General features: G+C 44.2%; 2 protein-coding genes across 3 annotated transcripts in view; both read left to right on the top strand.

The window, feature by feature from the left end:
- Positions 1–1,472: 1,472 nt before the first annotated feature.
- Positions 1,473–5,231, top strand: FGF19 (fibroblast growth factor 19). Its single transcript, XM_062495747.1, has 3 exons — positions 1,473–1,812; positions 1,907–2,010; positions 4,899–5,231. The coding sequence occupies exons 1-3, from the start codon at positions 1,473–1,475 to the stop codon at positions 5,229–5,231; spliced, it is 777 nt and encodes a 258-aa protein (XP_062351731.1).
- A 4,014-nt stretch (positions 5,232–9,245) lies between these two features.
- Positions 9,246–19,925, top strand: part of LTO1 (LTO1 maturation factor of ABCE1) — a 15,770-nt gene continuing 5,090 nt past the window's right edge. Inside the window, exons 1-5 of one of the 2 annotated variants that reach the window (XM_062495942.1) lie at positions 9,246–9,295; positions 10,494–10,599; positions 11,463–11,533; positions 12,009–12,126; positions 12,484–12,642. In XM_062495942.1, coding sequence (XP_062351926.1) covers positions 9,255–9,295; positions 10,494–10,599; positions 11,463–11,533; positions 12,009–12,126; positions 12,484–12,552 — 405 coding nt within the window. In that variant the 5' untranslated portion in view covers positions 9,246–9,254 and the 3' untranslated portion in view covers positions 12,553–12,642. Of the gene's footprint in view, positions 9,296–10,493; positions 10,600–11,462; positions 11,534–12,008; positions 12,127–12,483; positions 12,643–19,925 lie in introns of those variants that run through there. The other variant, XM_062495941.1, reaches the window with a different exon arrangement.

The raw sequence follows: 19,925 nt of genomic DNA, 5'->3' as shown, positions 1-19,925 counted from the left end.
TAAGAAAGACCAGAATTGGTAGGAAAGGTACATCATTCTCCGCATGATTTGGAGGATGCAGCAGGAGACACCGGCATGAAAAGTGGTCTTAATCCTTATTAACTATTCAGCAACCACGCAGGGAAAAACTAGGGTCTTTTCCGGATGTTTCAAGCTGACCACCAAAAAATGCCAAAGCTAATCAAAAGCAGTAGCTGCTTGTGAGGTGATTGATGAGATTCAATCCCTCGATGAGTTTGTTATGCAAGACCCTGATCATCCAAACTCAGACTGATCGATGTTGTTAATTCCAGTTAAACACACCAGAAGCTGCACATGATAATAAGTGCAAGACATCATCCTTCAAGCCTCTGTATTTTTGTGTGGCCTTGACTATGTGCTTGTCCTCACTGCGCTAAGATTACTCGTGAAGAAAAGGTTTTTGCGGGATTGTTTACAGGAGGGAGATGCAAGTGTCGAGACAAAAGGATGAAAGTAAACAAGTAGAAAAATTTAAAAACTGGTTATGTCTTACTTAATTGTCACTTAATGTCTGGCGGGGGAAATTTTTTTCTTCTTTTTTATGAAATTACCGGTTTTCTTATTTGAAATCTGAGAAAATTCCTTCAATGATCACTTCGGATGTACAGCAAAAAATTCGGCGGCAGTACCTTTAAATATCTCTGAGATCCAAATACTTTGGAAAACCCCAGAATATGTGTGTTTTCTTCCCAGGGGCACTCGCTAAGCGAGCTCCCTGGGAGGAGCCCACGTGGAAAAAGTCCATGTGCCTACCAGAAGAAAATTTCTATTATATCCGAAGCTTAAATCGGGCGACGCCGTTTTACTTCACCCATGATTTCCCCGTCCCCAGTCTCTTTGTAAGAAGTGGGGACGAACAGGAGCCGGAGAGCCCCCCCCGGAGCGGCTCCCCCGAGGCGAGGCAGCCGCATCCCAGGGGCCAGGCTCCATCTAGTGACACGGCCGGGGATGGCCGGGCGGGCACCGGCCCGGAGCCGTGCCGGGCCGCCCGCAGCCGCCGGTACCTGGCCGGACCGGGCTCTGCAGGGCCGGACCGGGCCGTACCGGCGCCGTGTGCCCCGCCGGCTGCCCTGAACCGGCAGAGACCGTCCCGCTCCCCCAGCGCTCGGCCCCTACCGGATACCGGAGAGTCGAGCCCAGGTTTAGGCAGCAGCTCTTTGATTTCTGGAAAGGGAAATGAAATACAGGACGGGCGAGGGCGAAGGCAGGGGCTGAGCCGCGGCGGGGAGCGGGGCAGCCTCCTGCCACTGGGTGGGCTGGGTACACACACGCCCACCCCCGGTCCCCGTCCCGGCGCCGCGTCGGGACTGCGGGAAGGCGCAGTGAATGCCCCGGGACCGCGGCCGGAGCCTCGCAGGAGCGGAGAGCTCGGAGATGCGGATGCGAAGGAAGCGACTTTAGGGTGTCACCCGCGCAGTATTTTCGGGGGGAGTGACCGATGCGGCTATGAAATGGACTCTATATCGGATGCGGCCGGATCGATGGAGCTGATAACGGCGAGCTATAAAAGGCCGGGGGGCGGCTGCGGCCGCGCTACAGCTACAGCCCCGAGGTGCCGTGCCGGGATGGGGCTGCGCCCCGCCGCGCTGGCGCTGCTCGGTCTGGCGGCTGCCGCCGCCTCCGCGCTGCCGCTGCCGCTGCCCGACGCCGGCCCGCACCTCAACTACGGCTGGGGAGAGCCCATCCGGCTGCGGCACCTCTACACCGCCAGCAAGCACGGGCTCTTCAGCTGCTTCCTGCGCATCGGCGCCGACGGCAGGGTGGACGCGGCCGGGAGCCAGAGCGCGCAGAGTGAGCGGCGGCGGCGGGGATGGGGATGGGGACGGGGATGGGGACGGGGCAGGGCCGGGGGTGACACTGCTGTCCCCTGTCTCTCTGCCCGCAGGTCTGCTGGAGATCCGCGCCGTGGCCGTGCGCACCGTGGCCATCAAGGGCGTGCAGAGCTCCCGGTACCTGTGCATGGACGAGGCGGGGCGGCTGCACGGGCAGGTGAGCGCCCGCGCTGCTGTGCCCGGGGGTTCTCCACTCCGGAACGGCGGCGTGTTTCAATAACGGGGTAACAAAGCTTTTCCGCCCTCCCTCCGCCGCCTCCCCCGCCTGCTCTCCCTGGGACCTGCCGTTCTCGTCACCTTCGCTGCCCGAAAGGCTGTGGGGATTGTTAGAAAGCAGAAAGGAAACGTCATTTAGAAAGTAAATGATGTTTTGCGTGTGCCCTGCCAAAATATACCGTAAGCACAGCCCGGGGCAAAATTGCATTTAGGTTTAAAATTCTCATCAGTGGGAGACTGTGATTCTGCTGAAAAATAGATTAAGCTCTGCTGTAGAATATGAATAATTCCTCGCTGTTCAGGTCGGATAGTCTGGGAAAAAAAAATTTAAAAGGGCTTGCTCCTATGGAGAAGAGTTGCAGCCAGCTGGCTGCCAGGCATACAACTCCCAGGAACATGGGGTTACCATCTCTTAGGAAGTTGCAATCAGAAAAATTATTTTGAGGGGGAAAGGATGCTTCTCCACTGCCTCACTTCTGCCCTGCTGTTATAGCACACCTGTGGGACTCTGAGGGACTGGGGAGTTAAGTGTCCCTCTGATGCCACTGGATTAGCTTTTTCACTAGAATTAGCAACTAGTCATTGACATAAACTCATTTGTAAGGCATGTGAATACGTTGTTCATTCTAGAATTTGGCAGATTTAATCTGTACAGAAGCCCGAGTTTCACAGAGTGATGGCTTCTCATGATGCCACAGCAAAGATACAGCCTGATTCTTTTCTGATTACTACAGCAACATTTCTGCTGGTTTGTCAGGAAAGGACTTGGCCCATTCTCAAAATTCCCAGCATCTTTAATAACAGCAACACTGATGTTTGTGAATGCAGATAGAATTAAGAATGTGGAACAAAGAATTTGAATTTCTGAATTTCCTTGCTTTTCTGGGCTCAGATCAGTCAATGCTGAGATGAGGTGCACAGGTTCAGATGATATGGTAGGTCAATTATTAGCTTAATTCTTTAATGTATATCCAAAACAAATCAGAGCATGGATTCTGCTCCCATTGGACCTACCAGCTGAACTTGAGCAATCACAGAATTTTAAAACGGGTTTCCTGTAACACGATTTTGAAGGCATTCACATTGACTGGGGCTGCATTTGTTGGTGTAGAGTATTAGATGCAGGCTGGGGTTTTATTCTGAGCACACTGGCGCACGTAGCCGTGCTGTCGCATGTCTGTGTTGTGGACACCTGCTGTCACCTCTGTGCTCACAGCCCAGCCAGGCAGCTCTGCAGGTAAATCTTTACCTTATCAGCACCACGCTCAGGACTGGGAGAACAAAAGGGCAAACACGGTGTCTGGAGGCTGAACCTGTGCTCCTGCAACATGGCCTGTTTTGACACTGGAAAACTGATGACTGGGGTTGGTTTCTGAATGTGCTGTGTGCTGTACTCAGTTTAGGGGTAATGATGAATATACTGGCAGACTGTGATTCCTCCTGTGAAAAAAATAAATCCTGTGGAAAAAAAAATAATCTGGAAATACTTTAAAAGTCTGTTTGGTACTTGCTTTAAAAACAGACTAGAGACCATCCCAATGAAGTGAAGAGGGAAAGGTATAGCTGAGACATGGGGATTCAATCAATATCTGTTGTTTGTAGTGTGCACTTCTTGAGCAAGAAGCTCTTTTATTTCATCATCCTTTTTAGGGTGGCTGAGCACTCATAAAGACAGCTAACAATCCAGCCCCAGTTTTTTTTATATACACATACTTTTCCGAGATAAAATGTGTGTGTGGAAGGATAAATATTGCAACATTTTATTTGGAGAAAACCTTTTTCTTTAATTACTTTATTAATTTAAAACATGCTTTTAAAAGATAACCATATTATCTTTTTAAAGATAAATTATCTTAGTTTGATCTTAATAAATTTAAATTATCTTAATTTTACTCCATGTTACTGAGAGTGTCTGAGAAAGGCCTAAATATGCTCTCTGTTCAGACAGGCAGAACATTCATGTAAGGATATTTCTGTCTCTGCAGACTGAGACATAATCAGCAATTCTCTTTTATTGACCACAGGTTCAATCACCTGCAGTGGCTGAGCCTGAAATAGCACCAGAGGTGTAAGCAATGCAGTGCTGGTGTAAAGATCTGGAGAAGTCTGACCTGCTGATATGGGTCTAATATACAAATATAATATATTATTTATATATATATGTATATATATGTATAACTTAAGATGTTACAGATATATAATATCTGTACAGGCCATTGCAAATGTAATCCTACAAATTTGTACCTAAGAAAATACATTCTTCTGTACGAAATCCTAACTTGTGCTGGTATTAATTCAACAGTTCTCATGTTAACATGAAGATGACACTTTGTAAAAGGGTCTTGGGCAATTTCAGTAAATTTTCAGCGGAAAAAGGTGGATATTCCCTTCTAGCAGTGTTTTACTGACTGGCCATGTTACTTTTCTCCAGACCTGATCCTGAAACCTTTGCACAGGTAAATCTCTAACAGACCAGAAGTCCTATATTTGGATTAGGACTCATGACTGCAATTAAGGACAGTTCATCTAAATCACCTCTGGCATCTGAGACTCTTCTTCCTAGTGCTCAGGACAGGATAAGTGTGGTGGCTGTGGAGAAGCATATCTCAGGATTCAAAGCTTATGTAATGAGATGGACATGGAAAGAACTTCAGGGGTTCTGGAACAGACTAGACTAGACTAGACTAGAATAGAAAAGGGATTGGGACAAGCCAGAAGGACACCCCCCACTGAGGGACAAGAGCTTTTACCATCCGAGGTTTGTTTTGTGGTTGAGCACAACCAGCCTGGTGGGTATATTTGTAACTCTCTCCATCCCTTGCTGTTCAGCTCAGGTATTCCACTGAAGACTGTTCCTTTGAGGAGGAGATTCGTCCGGACGGCTACAACGTATATAAATCCAAAAAACACGGAATATCAGTGTCTTTGAGCAGTGCCAAACAAAGACAGCAGTTCAAGGGGAAAGATTTCCTTCCCCTGTCTCACTTCTTGCCCATGATCAACACGGTGCCTGTGGAGTCAGCAGACTTTGGTGAATATGGGGATTACAGCCAGGCCTTTGAGCCAGAGGTGTTCTCCTCGCCCCTGGAGACGGACAGCATGGACCCCTTTGGCATCGCCTCTAAACTGTCCCCAGTGAAGAGCCCCAGCTTCCAGAAGTGACTGTGCTCCCACACGTGTTTTTACAGAAATACTGCAGAGTACTGCAGGGGTTTTAGCTTTTTGTATACAGTGATATTTGGGAACATTTTGTGTATTTGAGTGTGGAGCCAGCCTCATCCTTGTTGTACCTGTAAGAGATGAGTGACAAGAGGATGTTCTATACTCTAAAGAATTGCCTATCCATAGTTTTGTTTGGAAAAGGAGGGTTAAATGCAAAAAGTTTAGCAGCTTTACCAGAACTCCTCCATAGGTGGTGATAAAATAACTGTAATTTTTCTAAAGCAGCTTCACTTTGACCTGTATTCCCCTATATTATTCCTGTTGTATCTGCTCATACGAGCAAATGCAGAAAACCTTTTTCTCTTCAGAGACCTCAAACTCAAACATTTGGACCAAAACTAGACGAAGGAAAACATCCTACTAGCTGTAACTTGAGTTAATGCTCTTCTTAAGAGGCTGCTAACAACTTTCCAGGGAAAACTTTCTACTGAGAGCATCCTACTGAGAAAACAAATCTGGTTGTATATTGTGCTTTTTCTTCCCTTAAAAAATAAGGGAATAAAGGGAAAAATGTCTCCCTTCCCTTACTGCTAAAAAGTACTTTGGGAAACTTGATCAATGATTTCTTCTGTAGGCTAAATTATGTTCTCTGTGGCATTACAGTCATCCAGCAGAGAGTTCTCATCAAAACAAGTGAGAATTCAGTGTGTAGTTGGAAGAGTGCCCAGGGCTAGAATTGATGTTCATCAGGTAGGGAATGAGCAGCTCAAACAAATGTTTAAATGAAGATTCTGTTGTATATAAGCATGTATGTGTCATTAGCAGAGAAAAACACTGAGAACGGATGTATAGGTCAAATCAGTTGTAAAATAGTTTTTTTGTGTCTAACCTTTAACCACCAGGAATTCTTTCAAGTCACTTCCAGGCTTGATTCAGCATCCATGGGAATCAGTGGAGAGATGGTTTAGTGAGTTAAAAGCTGCAGAACTGGGTCAGGATTCTCCTTGCAGGAAGCAATTGTGAGTGCCTCTGGCCAAGGCACCTGATGTCTTCAAGTTCTGTTCTCCCTTTGAAAAGATTCAATGAAGGAATAACCAAGGTGGAGCCAAAGGAAAAAAAAAAAAAAAAAAAAAAGAAAGGATGGTTCAGGGATTCTACTTGTTTCCAAAGGTTCATTTGTAATAGAGATTTCTGGCCAAAAAAAAAAAAATCTCTACTGGAAATACCTGTGTTCTTCTGACCTAGCACTTCATTGCCAATGCAATATTTATAATTAATTTATTGAATACATACATCTGTTTATTTTGTTACTGTTATTTATGCTCAAAAATTCTATTTATATACTTCTGAAGGTGGTTTTTTTTAGTTGTAACAAATCTTGTGAAGTTTTGTAATCAACAGAATTTTAGCCAACAGTAGCCAATTTTTAGCCAATTCTTAAATAGCTGAAATTTTAGCCAATTTTTAAATTTCTGTGAATTATCAGTAGTGTAATATGTACATTTGCAATAAAAGAGAAAATCATCTTCAACACTGAAATCTTCTCGACTCTTCTGTCTCTCCCTAAATGCCATATCTGCAAAACTTTTAAATACCTCCAGAGATGGTGACTTAACCCTCCCTGGGCAGCTTCTTGACAAAAAAATCCTGTGGGTAGAAGGCTACTCCCATTTTAAAATGGGAACCATTCTAACCAGTGCTGCCAGGGAGAAAACGGTGGGTTTTGCCTGAAAAAAAATGTCAGTTTCTGGCAGGAAAAGAGCCTGAATGTTGCCATTTTGAAATGCTGTGAGTCACAGAACAGCAGATTTCTTGGCTAGCAAACATCTCCCATGGTGTTTTCCCATTCTCTTTTGTGCCGAGCCACTGCCACACATCTGGAGGGGTCACACTCCTCATGTGCTGGGAAGCAGTTCTGATTTTCAGGTTGTTTTATTCCAAAACTTTTCAGATTTCAGGAGGTTTCATTTCCAGTTTTGAGTAGTCACTATATTTTCTTTGAAAGCTTTTCAAGACCTTTCTTAGTAAAAAAAACAAAACAAAACAAAACAAAAAAAAAAAAACCAACCAAACAAAAAAAAAAAAAAAACCAAAAAAAAACCCCAACCAAAATACAAATGAATTTTTAAAGTTCTGTCAAAAAAAAAAAAAAGTCACTTTTCTGCTAAAAATTTGCACAGATTTGACAGGAAACATGGCAAATAATGGAGTTTGGAGAGTACAGTTTAATTGCACCAGTGAGGCTTCTAAAGTGGATATTGTGAATATTTCTCAAGGATGCAAAGACTGTTCCCTCATTTTGGGAACAGCATCTTGAGCTCTCTCGTGATCCTATTTGCTGACACCTTTGGATTACCATCTTCCACCGGCAGCACGATGATTTTTTTCTGCAACAGCACGGTTAGAGGTTGGTTCAATATTTATTCAGATAGAGGGAAGAATGCCAGGAGCTAAATTAACCTACACCGCTTCCTGGAGTGCTTCAGTTTTCTCTGGAGTTTTCCCATCCCAGCTCTGACCAAACTTGGCTGTTTTGCTTACAAAATCTGACAAGATCTCGGCTTGAGGTGGGAGGATGGCTGGGAAATGCTTCCCCCTGCCCTGCGACACCCGACTCGGTCAGGAACCGGGTGTGCAAAACCTCCGAAAAAACACCTTTGGTTCTGTGGGAATGTCAACACCTCCACCAGCCCTCAGCCCACACGTCCCCTGCCCATCAGAGACCCTCAAAGACAGCAGGACAATGGCGGTGCTTTCATTTGCAGCAGCACTTTTTACAGCCCTAAAAGGTTTTTAAAGCTCAGGTGTCAAATGTCTCCTTGTGAAGTCTCAGCTGGAAGCTGTGATGTGCAAATACGAGTTGTTAGAGGAGTGGGGAGGCTGCAGGAAAGGAGATACTGAGCGTCTTCATTTCCACTTGGAGGAAGTGTGAAAAACCTATAAATCAACTCAAAAGTCATGGTGTCCACTTTACCTCTACTCAAATCACTGAAATCCTGTTGGTGGAAAATTTGGGGGCCACTCTTTCTATTCTGCCAGTGTACTTTGCAAATGAATAGAGAACAACATGATAAAATAAAATTTCCCCTTTTCCCCCGCAAAAATATACGTATTCCAACACCAGGTTGTCAGATAGTGTGATCCAGAGCCACATTTTCATTAAGCATCTGGTGGCTTCTTTTGACCAGTGTTGATCTGTAACAAATCATAAACATTTTAACGGAGCAGCCTAGAATGGCACACTGCTAGGTGGGTATTTGCACCAAAAATATTTATGTTTTAGAACCATAGACTGGTTTGGGTTGGAAGGGACCTTAAAGATCATTTCATTCCAGGGGCAAGGACGCCTTCTCAGGTTGTTCAGAGCCCCATGGAGCCTGGTCTTGGACACTTTCCAGGGATGGGGCATCCACAGCTTCTCCGGGCAACCTGTGCCAGGGCCTCACCTCCCTGACAGGGAAAAAAAAAAAAAAAACAAACCGGCTGGATATGGGGAAAAGGTTATGGGAAAATGGTTATGGGGAAAAGCTTCCTCACCCACAGGGTGGTCGGGCACTGCACCAGGCTCCGCAGGGCACCAAGGCTGCCAGAGCTCAGGGAGCGTCCGGACAGCGATTTGGGACACGGGGTCGGATTTTTGGGACACTGGGTGGGATGTTTGGGACACGGGGTGGGATTTTTGGGACACGAGGTGGGATGTTTGGGACACTGGGTGGGATTTTTGGGACGCGGGGTGGGATTTTTGGGACACTGGGTGGGATGTTTGGGACACTGGGTGGGATTTTTGGGACACGGGGTGGGATGTTTGGGACGCGGGGTGGGATTTTTGGGACACGGGTAGGATTTTTAGGACACAGGGTGGGAATTTTGGCACACCGTTTCCTCACGCGCGGTCTGTGGCGGCGCTCGGGCGCCCCCTGGTGGCCGCTCGTGGGCGTGGCTCGCGCCGAGGGGGCGTGGTCCGTGCTCCCAGGCCACGCCCCCTCCCGCGCGCCGTCCGCTCCCGGCGTGCCCCGCGCCGCCATGGCCGACCTGTTCGATGGGATCGTGATGGCGGAGCAGAGGTGAGGGGACAGAGAGAGCATGGCGCGGCCCGAGAGGGGCTCCTCGGCACCGCGGGGCTCCCCTGTGCTTGTGCTTCCCTGTGCGAGCTGCCAGGGCACCGTCGGGGAAAGAAGGGCGAGCGCTGAGCCCGAGGAGGAGGGCGGGGAAAATTCGCCTCCGTGAGCGTTCTGAGAGACCGAGCGTCGCGGAACTGCCTGAGGCTGAGTCGGGGGAGGGTTGGGTTGGATATCGGGGCACGGTTCTTCATCCGGAGGGTGGTCGAGCTCTGGAACAGGCTGCCGAGGGAATTGTTCTCAGCACAGGATGGGAACGACCCCGGCAGGCTGGATTGATGGGCCGAGACCGGCCGGGTGAGGGTCAGCAAGGCCAAGTGTCGGCTCCAGCCCTGGGGTCACCGCAACCCTGCAGCGCTCCAGGACAGCCGGAGAGTTCCTGGGAAGCATCCCAGAGGGAAAGAGCCTGGGGGTGCTGGCCGAGAGCTGCCGAACACGAGCCCGGGTGTGCCCGGGTGCCAAGAAGGACAGCGGCATCCTGGCCTGTGTCAGCAATAGCGTGGCCAGCGGGAGCAGGGCAGTGACCGTCCCCCTGTGCTGGGCAGCGCTGAATCCTTGGCCCCTGCACTGAAAGAAAGACTTTGAGGTGCTGGAGCGTGTCCAAAGAAGGGAACTGAGCTCATGAGAAATGGCTGAAGAACAATGTGGGGGCTCAGCCTGGGGAAAAGAAGGCTCAGGGAGAGCCTTCCCTCTGTCTACAACTCCCTGACAGGAGCCCCCCGTGTGGGGTCAGACTTTCCTCCCTGGTAACAAGTGACAGGACAAAAGGAAGTGGCCTCAAGCTGCACCAGAGGAGGTTTAAGTTGGACATAAGGAGGAATTTTTTCACGGAAAAGGTTGCCAGGCCTTGGAAAGGGCTGCCCAGGGAGCTGCTGGAGTCACCATTTTTGGAGGTGTCCAAGGAACAGCTGGATGTAGCACTCAGAGCTCTGGTCTGGTTGACAGTGGTGATGGTTCAGAGGTTGGACTGGATGATCTCGGAAGTCTCTCCCAACCGAAATGAGCCTGTGATTCTGCAATCTGAATCGATTTTGTGTGGCATTTCTAAGCTTTGGAGGCGATGCACATTTCTGTTGCTTGGAGTCACATGTGTGCAGTGTGAGCTCGACAGGACGTTAACAAAGCTGTGATTCTGCATTCCCAGGTTCCACGGGGAGGGCTACCAGGAGGGGCTTGCAGAGGGCAGCCACACCGGGATGGCTGAGGGCAGGAAGTGTGGAGCACTCCACGGAGCCAGGATCGGCTCAGAGGTAAACGGGGACACGCTTCAGTGTTGGAATCCTCTTGTCACTAGAAAATGACAGCCACACAGAAACTTTCAGGCAAAGCCTGATGCACGGCCAGGCTGAGGTCTGCTGTGTTCCACTGCTCTGTCTGTGACCAGGAGGACCCATAAAACTGCTTTAAAGGTGCTGTTTCGAGCTGGAGAGTTCAGTAGATGAGCTTGTGTTTTCTGAGCTTGTTTGCTGTGTGGAGCTTTGATAATCTTTCTTCCCAAATTTATGGCTAAAGGTTCCCCCACCCTCATCTCCTGTGGCTCACCATAGGGAAAAGCATGGAATCTTGAGACACAAAGAGGCAGTTCTGTGTGTCTTGTGCACTCTTCGTTAATTCTAATGCTGTTAGGGTTTGTGGCACTGTTCGCCTTCTGCACATGGAGCCAGCTCTGTGTGCTGGAACACCTGGATTGATAACCATTCCTAGGATTTCAGGGGCTGGAAAGTGGTGGGTAGGCCTCAACTCATCCCATATGTCTAGCTCCAGTTTGTCACAATTGCAGGGTGAGAATGCCAAACAGCAGCCTTCAGAGCTGGATGGTTTTGTACAAAATGGTCCTGGACAGAGCATAGGATAGAAGTGCTCTGATGATCTCATACTGGGAAAGCTGCAGAGGGAGGCAGGACTAGAGACATCAAGTGAGAGGAGAACCTCACCCTTGGGTAACCTTACACTTGTCAGCCTTTCAAGCTTGGAGATGTGTTTGTGTATCCAGGATTTAATTTCCTGAAGAGTAAGACACAGTGTAGTGCTTTATTTTTGTTCAACTGTGTATGCTTTGTGTTCTTTGGGGTTTTTTCTTTGCCTCATGACACTCGTTTAAATTCACTTTTAGATCGGTTGCTACCTTGGGTTTGCACTGACATGGCACTGTCTGCTCCAGAAATGCACAGATGAAAAGAACAGGTGAGGTTAAAAAGGTTAAAAGTCATTTTGCTATGACTTCTTTTTTTGTCCCATTTTGATTAATCTGTCTGTCAGAATTGCCTTTTTGGTTGCATTTCTTTATTTTGCCCAGTCATCTAATCAGTGTTTTATTTTTGTTGATTCTTGAATATTTCTCAGGTTTGGACAGATAAGTTGAAATGGAAACCTTAAATCTGTCAGTTGTGCATAATTCCCAATTTGGAATAATTCCTAGTTTAGATAATTTCTTAAATGTGTATGGAACACACCTGACAATGGGCTAGATGAAGAAGGGAGAAGTTGAATTAAAGAAGGATGGAGGGCTGAGTTTTGTGCTCTGGATTATTATTATTATTATTATTATTATTATTATTATTATTATTATTACAGGATAATTTTCATGCTGATTGATTGAAAAAGCTCCTGTGTGAGGATCATTTGGTTTTATTTTGATTTGATTTTTCTTTTTCCCTAGCAAAAAGATAAAGGCTCTGGATTCACTAATAGGGATGATTCAGAAATTCCCGTATGAAGACCCCACTTACGATAAGCTGCAAGAAGATCTGGAAAGAATCAGAGGAAAATTTAAACAGGTTTGTAGGATTAAGTTGTTATTTTAGCACATAAATTCATTTTAAAAGATACTTAGTTTCTAAAGCCACTCCCAAACGCAGTGTTTGTGTGGAGCAGTTATTGTTCCCCTTCTGCAATCATAGCAAAATACTTGAAGTGAAATAAATCAAGTGAAAATCTTTGGTAGTTGAAAAATTCCCAAACAATAACAAATAAAAAATAAAATAAAAAAAATTAAAAATCAAGTTGGAAATAATCTTTGACAATTTGAATTACAAGAGGGACCAGAAGAAGAGAAATGGAGCAATTGGGAGTTTTGTTGAACATTCTTCTTGGAAAACAGACCCTTTGAAACACTTCTGTGTATTCTTTTTTAGATTTGTTCAATGCTAAATATTCAGTCTGATTTTAGAATTGGTACTGAGAGATCTTCACTAACATTTTGAATGCAACAGATGAAGATAAACATGGATGACCAAAGAAAAAGGAACATTAAAAGGACAGAACTGGAAAAGTGTTTATCTACTTTTATATTATATTATATTATTTTATATTAAAAAAAAAATCAATACAGTGTAGAGATGTTAAAAGGGGAAAGGGAAAAATCACTGGGCTTGCAGTGTTATTTAACATTTATCTCCAAGTTTTATTTAGGATATTACACACACTAGTGTGTAATTCTGTTAAATAGAAATATTTGTTTTAATTCTTTGCTAGTCTTTTACTAATAATTCCTCAAAAGGAAAACAAGCATTTGCATGGTTTCCTTGTTTAAAGGATGTCTGTTACTTAAAAATCTGTGTTTGCAGATCATTCAGTTTACACAATGTGTAGATGCTGTGGATACAGGAAAATAAAATAAATTCCCTGCAGACTTTGCAGCAGGAAACATTTTTGTGGGCAGAGGGTGGAATGCAAAGGAGAAGGATGAAGACACCTGCTCAGAATATGGAATTTGCACCTGGATTTTCCAGTAGTTTTTCAGACTGGTGGGGGGGGGAGGGAACAAACTCCACAAAATCTAACCCCAGCAAGTTTCCAGTTTAAATGGTGGGTGAGATAAACATGACTGCTAGAAGAGTTGTGATTCTCATTGACTGTATTTATTAGTACCTCTTACACAGACCAGCTTTTTGTGTGCCAGCCTTGAAAAGTGACCTCTTTAGTCTCATTCCAAATCAATGGATGCTGCCAGCTGCATGTACTTAACTGTCTTAGTTAAGAGAAATACCTGGAACAGGTTTTGGCTTGGGCTGCTGGATGTCTTTGCATTCCAGTTCTGTAAGGAATTCCAGAATTTCTTTTTCAGCTGTACCCTGTGTGTGTCTGTCTCTGCCTGCATGGCGCAGTGCAGCCTCATGAAGACAGATTTGAGGGATTTGGTTCATTTATTTGTCTTACATGTAAATTTTGATGCACACAGGCAGTGTCAGAGCCATCTAGTGGATGCGTGGGATTGTAGGAGTTGACAAATGTTTGCGTAGGTGAAATTGTTAAATTAGGCAGTATAGAATGTACGCACTCACGATAATCCTAATTATGTGGAGAATTTCTGTGAAATGAAGTAACGTTGAGGTGTGAATTAATTTGTACTTGTTTGCTCGTTTGCAAAAATTTCTGCAAAGGCAAGGGCAGGGTTGTGAGAGCTCCAATTTGGAGAGCTCCAACTTCTATTTGCTTCATACAAGTGTGTGGTATGTGAGTGACAAGCCAAGATGCTGCTCCAGAGATTGTATCAAACACAATTATTTTTGTTCAGCTCAGGAGAGAAAGGGTCTTTGGCAGTCAGGTGGTGAGTGTTATTTGGAAAATTGGTTTGGTGGCTAATTTTCTTGTAATGCTTTAGTTTTATTTTTAATAAAATAACATTACAGTAAATTATTATATAAACATACGTATACTGAACTGTAAGTATTGTATCAACCAGCATTTTCAACTGAGATGCACCAAGTTTATGGTTATTAGGGCTTTAATATTTTAATTAGGTCTTTAATTAAGTTTGTTTGTACACACTGATGGAATCTCTTATTCCATGAGTCTGTATTTTTCTGAATATCTGCTGTTTCGCACCTTGTGTGAGCCTGATTTGGTTTATTAAATGAACTGCAGTTCAAAATTCTGTTGGATGTGCAGTTTTGTGCTTTTTTCAGTGCTGATGTTTTTGTTTTCTGCAGTGAGCTGTGGGGGTTTGTGCGACATTCAGGGCTGTGGCAGTGGAGCATTCCCAGCATTCTGTAGAGGTGTTCTTATGTCTGATTTACAGCTGAGGTTCTGGGTATGCCTGATTTAAAGCCCACGTTACATCAAGAATATCAATTTGTCTTTGTCTTAGGGTCACAAAGATGTAGAAAAATATGTAACCTTGTACATTATGATATTGGTTATTAATAAAGCAGGACATAGAGATTGTGGCTTGGTGCAGATTGTCCAAGAAGCTTGAAATTTTGCAGAGGTGAGACTTAAGAATACATCTCTGTACTCATTCACCACCCCTACTTACAGCTCAGTATTTAGGGAGGAATGTTTGAAACATTTCACTCACCAATTTCTGACTTGCCTGGACTGCGTTCTAGCTTGTTTTTTTCTCTTCATGATCATCTCTCACCTGAGCCTGTGGAATATGTAATTTTATTAAAAGGTGGATACACAGCTCATTTACTTCTAGGCTGCTGAAGTCACTGCAGTTCCAGAAGAGTTGTAATTTTCCTTTCTGCAGTGTGTGATGAGTACAATAAATAGTGAATTTTGAGGCATCAGCAAAGAGTATACCATTGAATACCATTTGGTAAAGTTCCCAAGCACAATTCTTGTTCTGTCTTCATTAAGGAGCTTCCTTTCCATTTCTTGTCAACTGTACTGAAGGTGATCAATTCCAGCTTTGAATCAATACCTGCAGTCGACAGAAATGGGTGAAATAAATCAGAAAAAAAAAAGAAGAATCTGGGTATGCAATTGTTTGCTTCAAAACCAGCCCTGTAGAGGTTCTCTGGCTCATTTGAATCCCAGTCTGTTTTTCTGAAACAAGGTTGTGATAATTTTCATGTGAGGTTAAATTTGGATTTGAATTTTCAAGTAGATCACTTTCAACGTTTATGTAGGTTTTGGTTTTTGAAGAAATGCAAGAGAGAGTTTGAGCCTGCCCTGTATTTATGGGTGCTTATTTACACTTTGGCTGGAAATACAACTTCCTGCATTGGAGTAAAGGGAGATCCATCTATCAGAAGTCTGCCTGCACCCTAATATCCCACGGTGCTTTAGAGTAAGAACTTAATATTTCTGGTAATGTTGTAATTCTTTCTGTTCTTGGTGCCTGTTGAATTATTTTTGAGTTGCCCTTTACAGCTTTTTACAACCATGGCTTCTGATCTAATTGCAGCCTCAAACTTCAGCTTTCATAGTTTGGCAAGTAACCATGAAGATTCTCGTTTTACAGTCTGCCAGAGTTGTTTTTTTAATGGATAAAGTTGTGACAGTACACATTCCCACAGAAGTGGATGTATCACCAGGGAAAATGGGGATTTGGGAGGTGTGAGGAGTTCAGCAGGTTCCCAGTTGCAAGTTGTGGTGATTGGGACTGATTGCTCCAACTGGAGCAATGCACTGTTGGAACACTTCAGTGTGTCCCAGGGTTTGGAATTGCAGGACCAGCCTAGCCTGAGGTTATAAGAAAAATAATAATAAAAACTCTGTGTCCTGTTTTGAAAGCTTGCACAGTCCATTTATAGCTAACCTGAATATCTGACACCATACTGTGAATGCTCCTACCTTAATCACTGGAGTGTTTATTCCATAAGTGTGGTAATTACATTTTTTCAGCATTTTTCATGCTAGAATTCTTTAGTGCTACTTATCAAATGCTGCACTACTGTGTGGAAGGAGACATGGTCATTAAGCTCATCTGAAACATGGGAGGCTTCCTAAACCCATGGAATATATGAAAGGTGAAAAAACCACATTATTTCACTAGATTTGAAAGCAGCTTGCTGTTCAATGTTTTAAATTATTTTATCCTATTCTATAACCATAACTAATTGAGCACTAGTGCAGCATTCTGTGTATCTGATTTTGGGAATATTTCTGAATAGGAATAAGAAATGGCATAAAACTTTTGTCTTGGAAAAATCAAAAAGCTGTGTTCTAGTTGTGCAGAATTTGCTTGTGTGGCATCTGAAATTGTGGCCTCCTGTCTGAAAGAATTTAACTGATACTTGTTCCTAATAAAATCATGGAGCTTTATTTTAGCAAAATGTTCAGCAGAAAGGAGGTTGATTATTCAGTCCCTGCATCCTGACTGTGCATCAGACAGAATCAATTCAGCATTTGTCACTGTCTTCCATTTCTGAGTTTTAGCCTCCTATTTTCGCTGCTTGATCTCGACACTTTTAACTTCCAGCATCTTCAGGATTCTGGGGAATAATCAACACTATGTGGAATCTTTCTTGACAGTAGGAACTGTGAGTCAGCAACCCTTTAATTTTTTTAGTTGCAGCCATTGTTCCAGCTGCAAGCTTTGCTGCTATTGTCCACTGTTTGTCCAGCTCACGTTTACTGGACTGTGGGAACGGATTAGGGTTTCATGGCTTTTTTTTTCTTCTTGCATAAACTCTTGATCAAAGACATTCCTTGGATGACAAAACACTGTATACTGTGTCACACAGCCCTGACCAGACTGCACGAACAGTAGTTTAAAAACACATGCCTACATTGTTCTCTAAACTGGCCTGCTTCTTTTTTTTTTTAATGTATGTGCAGACATTGAATTTTTGAGACCCTGTTTACCTCTGTTAAAAACACACACGCATACAGAAGTTACTATTAGTGAGCTCTTGACAGTTTCTGAAATACAAGTGAAAAAGCAAATTACTCTGAGACCAAGAACAGATAGAACAGAATGTCATTTCTAAGCTGAGCTAGGGGTTATATCTGCAGTGTATTTCCTTCCTGAGGAGACCTTGGTTGTGGGGCAAGTAGTCAAATACACTGAAACCTAAACCCACATGGATTATGGCATCGTTTGAGGTGTCATAGCCAGAACACCTGATTAGGGTAGAGAATGATTGGACCTCAATTTGGGAGTTCATTAACCTGCTCCACCATAAGTATATTGTTAAAACCACATTTTGAGAATATGGCTTGAAGTTTTATGTCTTGGTCTTCTTTTCAGTTCTCTTATGTAGTAGGAGGAGGACAAATTTCAGAAAATTCCAGTAGCATCATTATTCCTCAAACTAATGAGGGAGAAACAATTGGTGTTAAAGAAAAGCATGGAGACAGATTTTCAAGGAGTTTTGCCTTATGATTTGCCTGAAATACTCCTTCAGCAGAAACATGGGGGAAAGAGATGCCTGAAGACACGTTGAGCAGGTTTACAGAGGGATTTAAAAACATGGGAGGGCTGAATTTGTGTGGTTGGAAAGCTGTCTGTGGAGGAGAGAAACAACGTTCCACGAACATGTTTACATTGTTTGACTCTGCAGCGCTGTTGAACACCGTCATGCAGAGGTGAAGGCAGATGAAACTTCTTTCACTGACATTGGAAAATCGTAATTCATAAGGGAAGAGCCCTTCTGATCTTTTGCAGTCCAAGGGTCTCCATGGAAAGAGAAACCTGTAACATATGTGGCTGACAGATATGTTGTCTAAAAGGAATAAAATGATCAGAGTGAGTGACTGAAATGGCTACGGAAATATTGAGTCAAATCCATAAAATAAATGTATTACACTTACAAGAAATAATGTTTACTGATGAGTAAATAACTTATGATGCCTTTTGGAAATTTAACAGCATCCATGGGCTGAAGCTTTGCTCTTCGTATTTAAAATAGCCAGTTGTAAGAAGAACTCTGTTTTGTGGGTGTTCAGGGAGGAAAGAAAGCTGTTCAAAAGTAATACCCCGTATTTGCACAATCTGGAGTGATACAATCTAATAAAGGGGAGAAATGAAACATCAAAAAGCTCAATTGCCCGTTGCAGACAGTTTGCCATCAGAGCGGTGGCTCAGGACACCAGGTCACTGCCTCAGGCTGGCTCGGGGCTGTTGTCGTAATGCCCTGCTGGTGCTTTCATGGGCCTTGGGTGAGGATCTGCCCCTCTCAGCCCAGCTGCCTGGAGACTGCTGCTAACGTTACAAATCATGTCCCAGACCACAAACGGCGACGTGGCTGGCACGGGACACCAGGCATCTATGAATATGTCTTGTGAGGGAGTTATGCCAAGTGTCACAGGGTTTGCTGCCAGGTGGGATGGATGAAACAAAACCACTCGGCAACATCAAACCTAAAATTTATTTACTCAGCAGGGAAGGGTGAGTGGGTAGCAATTTCCATTCTGTGATGCACATGCTGCAAGCAGTACTCAGAGGTCTAGACCTCTGTTCCCCACATGGGTCAAGAGGAGGATTCCTTCTCCGGCCAGTCCGCGTGTCAGGTCTTGGCTTGGAGCTTGGCCCCTGCATGTCACAGTTCCTCCTTCGGTTCAGCATTCCTGGTGCTGATAGAGATCTGTACCTGGAGCTCTCTCCAGCCCTGAGGGACTGCCCTCAGCCAGTTCTTGTTTCATGTATCTGTCAGCACAAGCGCTCCCAGGCCATTCTCTTTTTCCACACCTGGTGTGGAGGAGGCTCCTCTTACCCTCTTCTCCTTCTGTAGTCAAGGTCCTGCACCAAGCAGGGCCCCCACAGAATAAAGATGCTGCCCATGTGCCTTATTCCCAAATGCCGTGGACATGGCATCTTTCTGCCAATAATTCTTCCTTCATGTGAGAGCCCTCAAGAAAGGTATGCCTGTGAATACTTGGTGAATTCCCTGAAATATGAGATGTTTTAATACCTGGTCTTCACACAGGCAGAAAGGATGACAGGTCTAGGTAGGGCTCTGCAAGTGCTATAGGATCAGCAAGGAACTATTTCTGTTTTCACTTTTAAATGTTTATCACATTAAAGAAGCAAAAGGGTAACTTTTTTTCCTTCCTCCTACATTTGGTCCTGCTCGGCCATAAGGAACAAAATGAGAAGTCTGGCAAATGTCATGTTATAGGTGCAATCCTGTTGACTAATTTGCAAACCTTTTCTTGTCACTTGATTGGAATATGGTGTGGAACTCAGTCAGAAACCACATGGGAATCTACGCTGGCCATGCCAATGCAATTTCTACAAGCAGTTATATTTGTGGGATCGTAAAAATACCTTGTTTGTCTGAAGAGATACATTTCTCATAACATGATGCTGACAGGAATTCATTAAAATGCCATAATTTATAGCTTCACTGCCATTGTCCCATAGCAGGAATCTCAGAGTGTGTAGCTCATGTGCATGGGTAATCCCTATGACTCTTTTAAAAACAAGAGCTCCAACCTTCTCTTTCTCCTGTATCTTCTGGAGTTTGCTATCACTTAAAATGCCAGCTGTGCTTTGCATGCAAGTGAATTACAAGTTACTTCATTTGCTAGTTCTTGTTTATTCTTTAATAAAGATCATTTGCATTTAAGTATTCATAAAAGGTTGTCAAATGGCCTGAGTTCAGCAATGGAACTGGGGACGTTTTTGGGAGGTTTCTTGGGAGATTTTTCTTCATACATGTCTCAATTTGATACAAAAAAATACAGTAGTTTTCCCTTTAATAAGCTACAGCATAGCCTAGCTGAACATGCATACTTTTTACAGCCTATAGTAAATTGTTTTTCTTGCTACATTCTTGTCTTTATGCCCTTTGCAATGTGAGTAATACTGGCATAGTTCACCCAACGTTCGAGTTTAGGAGTCTGCATTTAGAGGTGATGTTCAGGAGAAGGAAAATGTAAATAATAGAGCTGACTATGGGGG

The sequence above is a fragment of the Cinclus cinclus genome, chromosome 6 (genome assembly GCF_963662255.1).
Source record: "Cinclus cinclus chromosome 6, bCinCin1.1, whole genome shotgun sequence".
NCBI classification, from domain to species: Eukaryota; Metazoa; Chordata; class Aves; order Passeriformes; family Cinclidae; genus Cinclus; species Cinclus cinclus.
The sequence above is the reverse complement of the archived record's forward strand: the minus strand, read 5'-3'. Positions and strand labels throughout refer to the sequence as shown.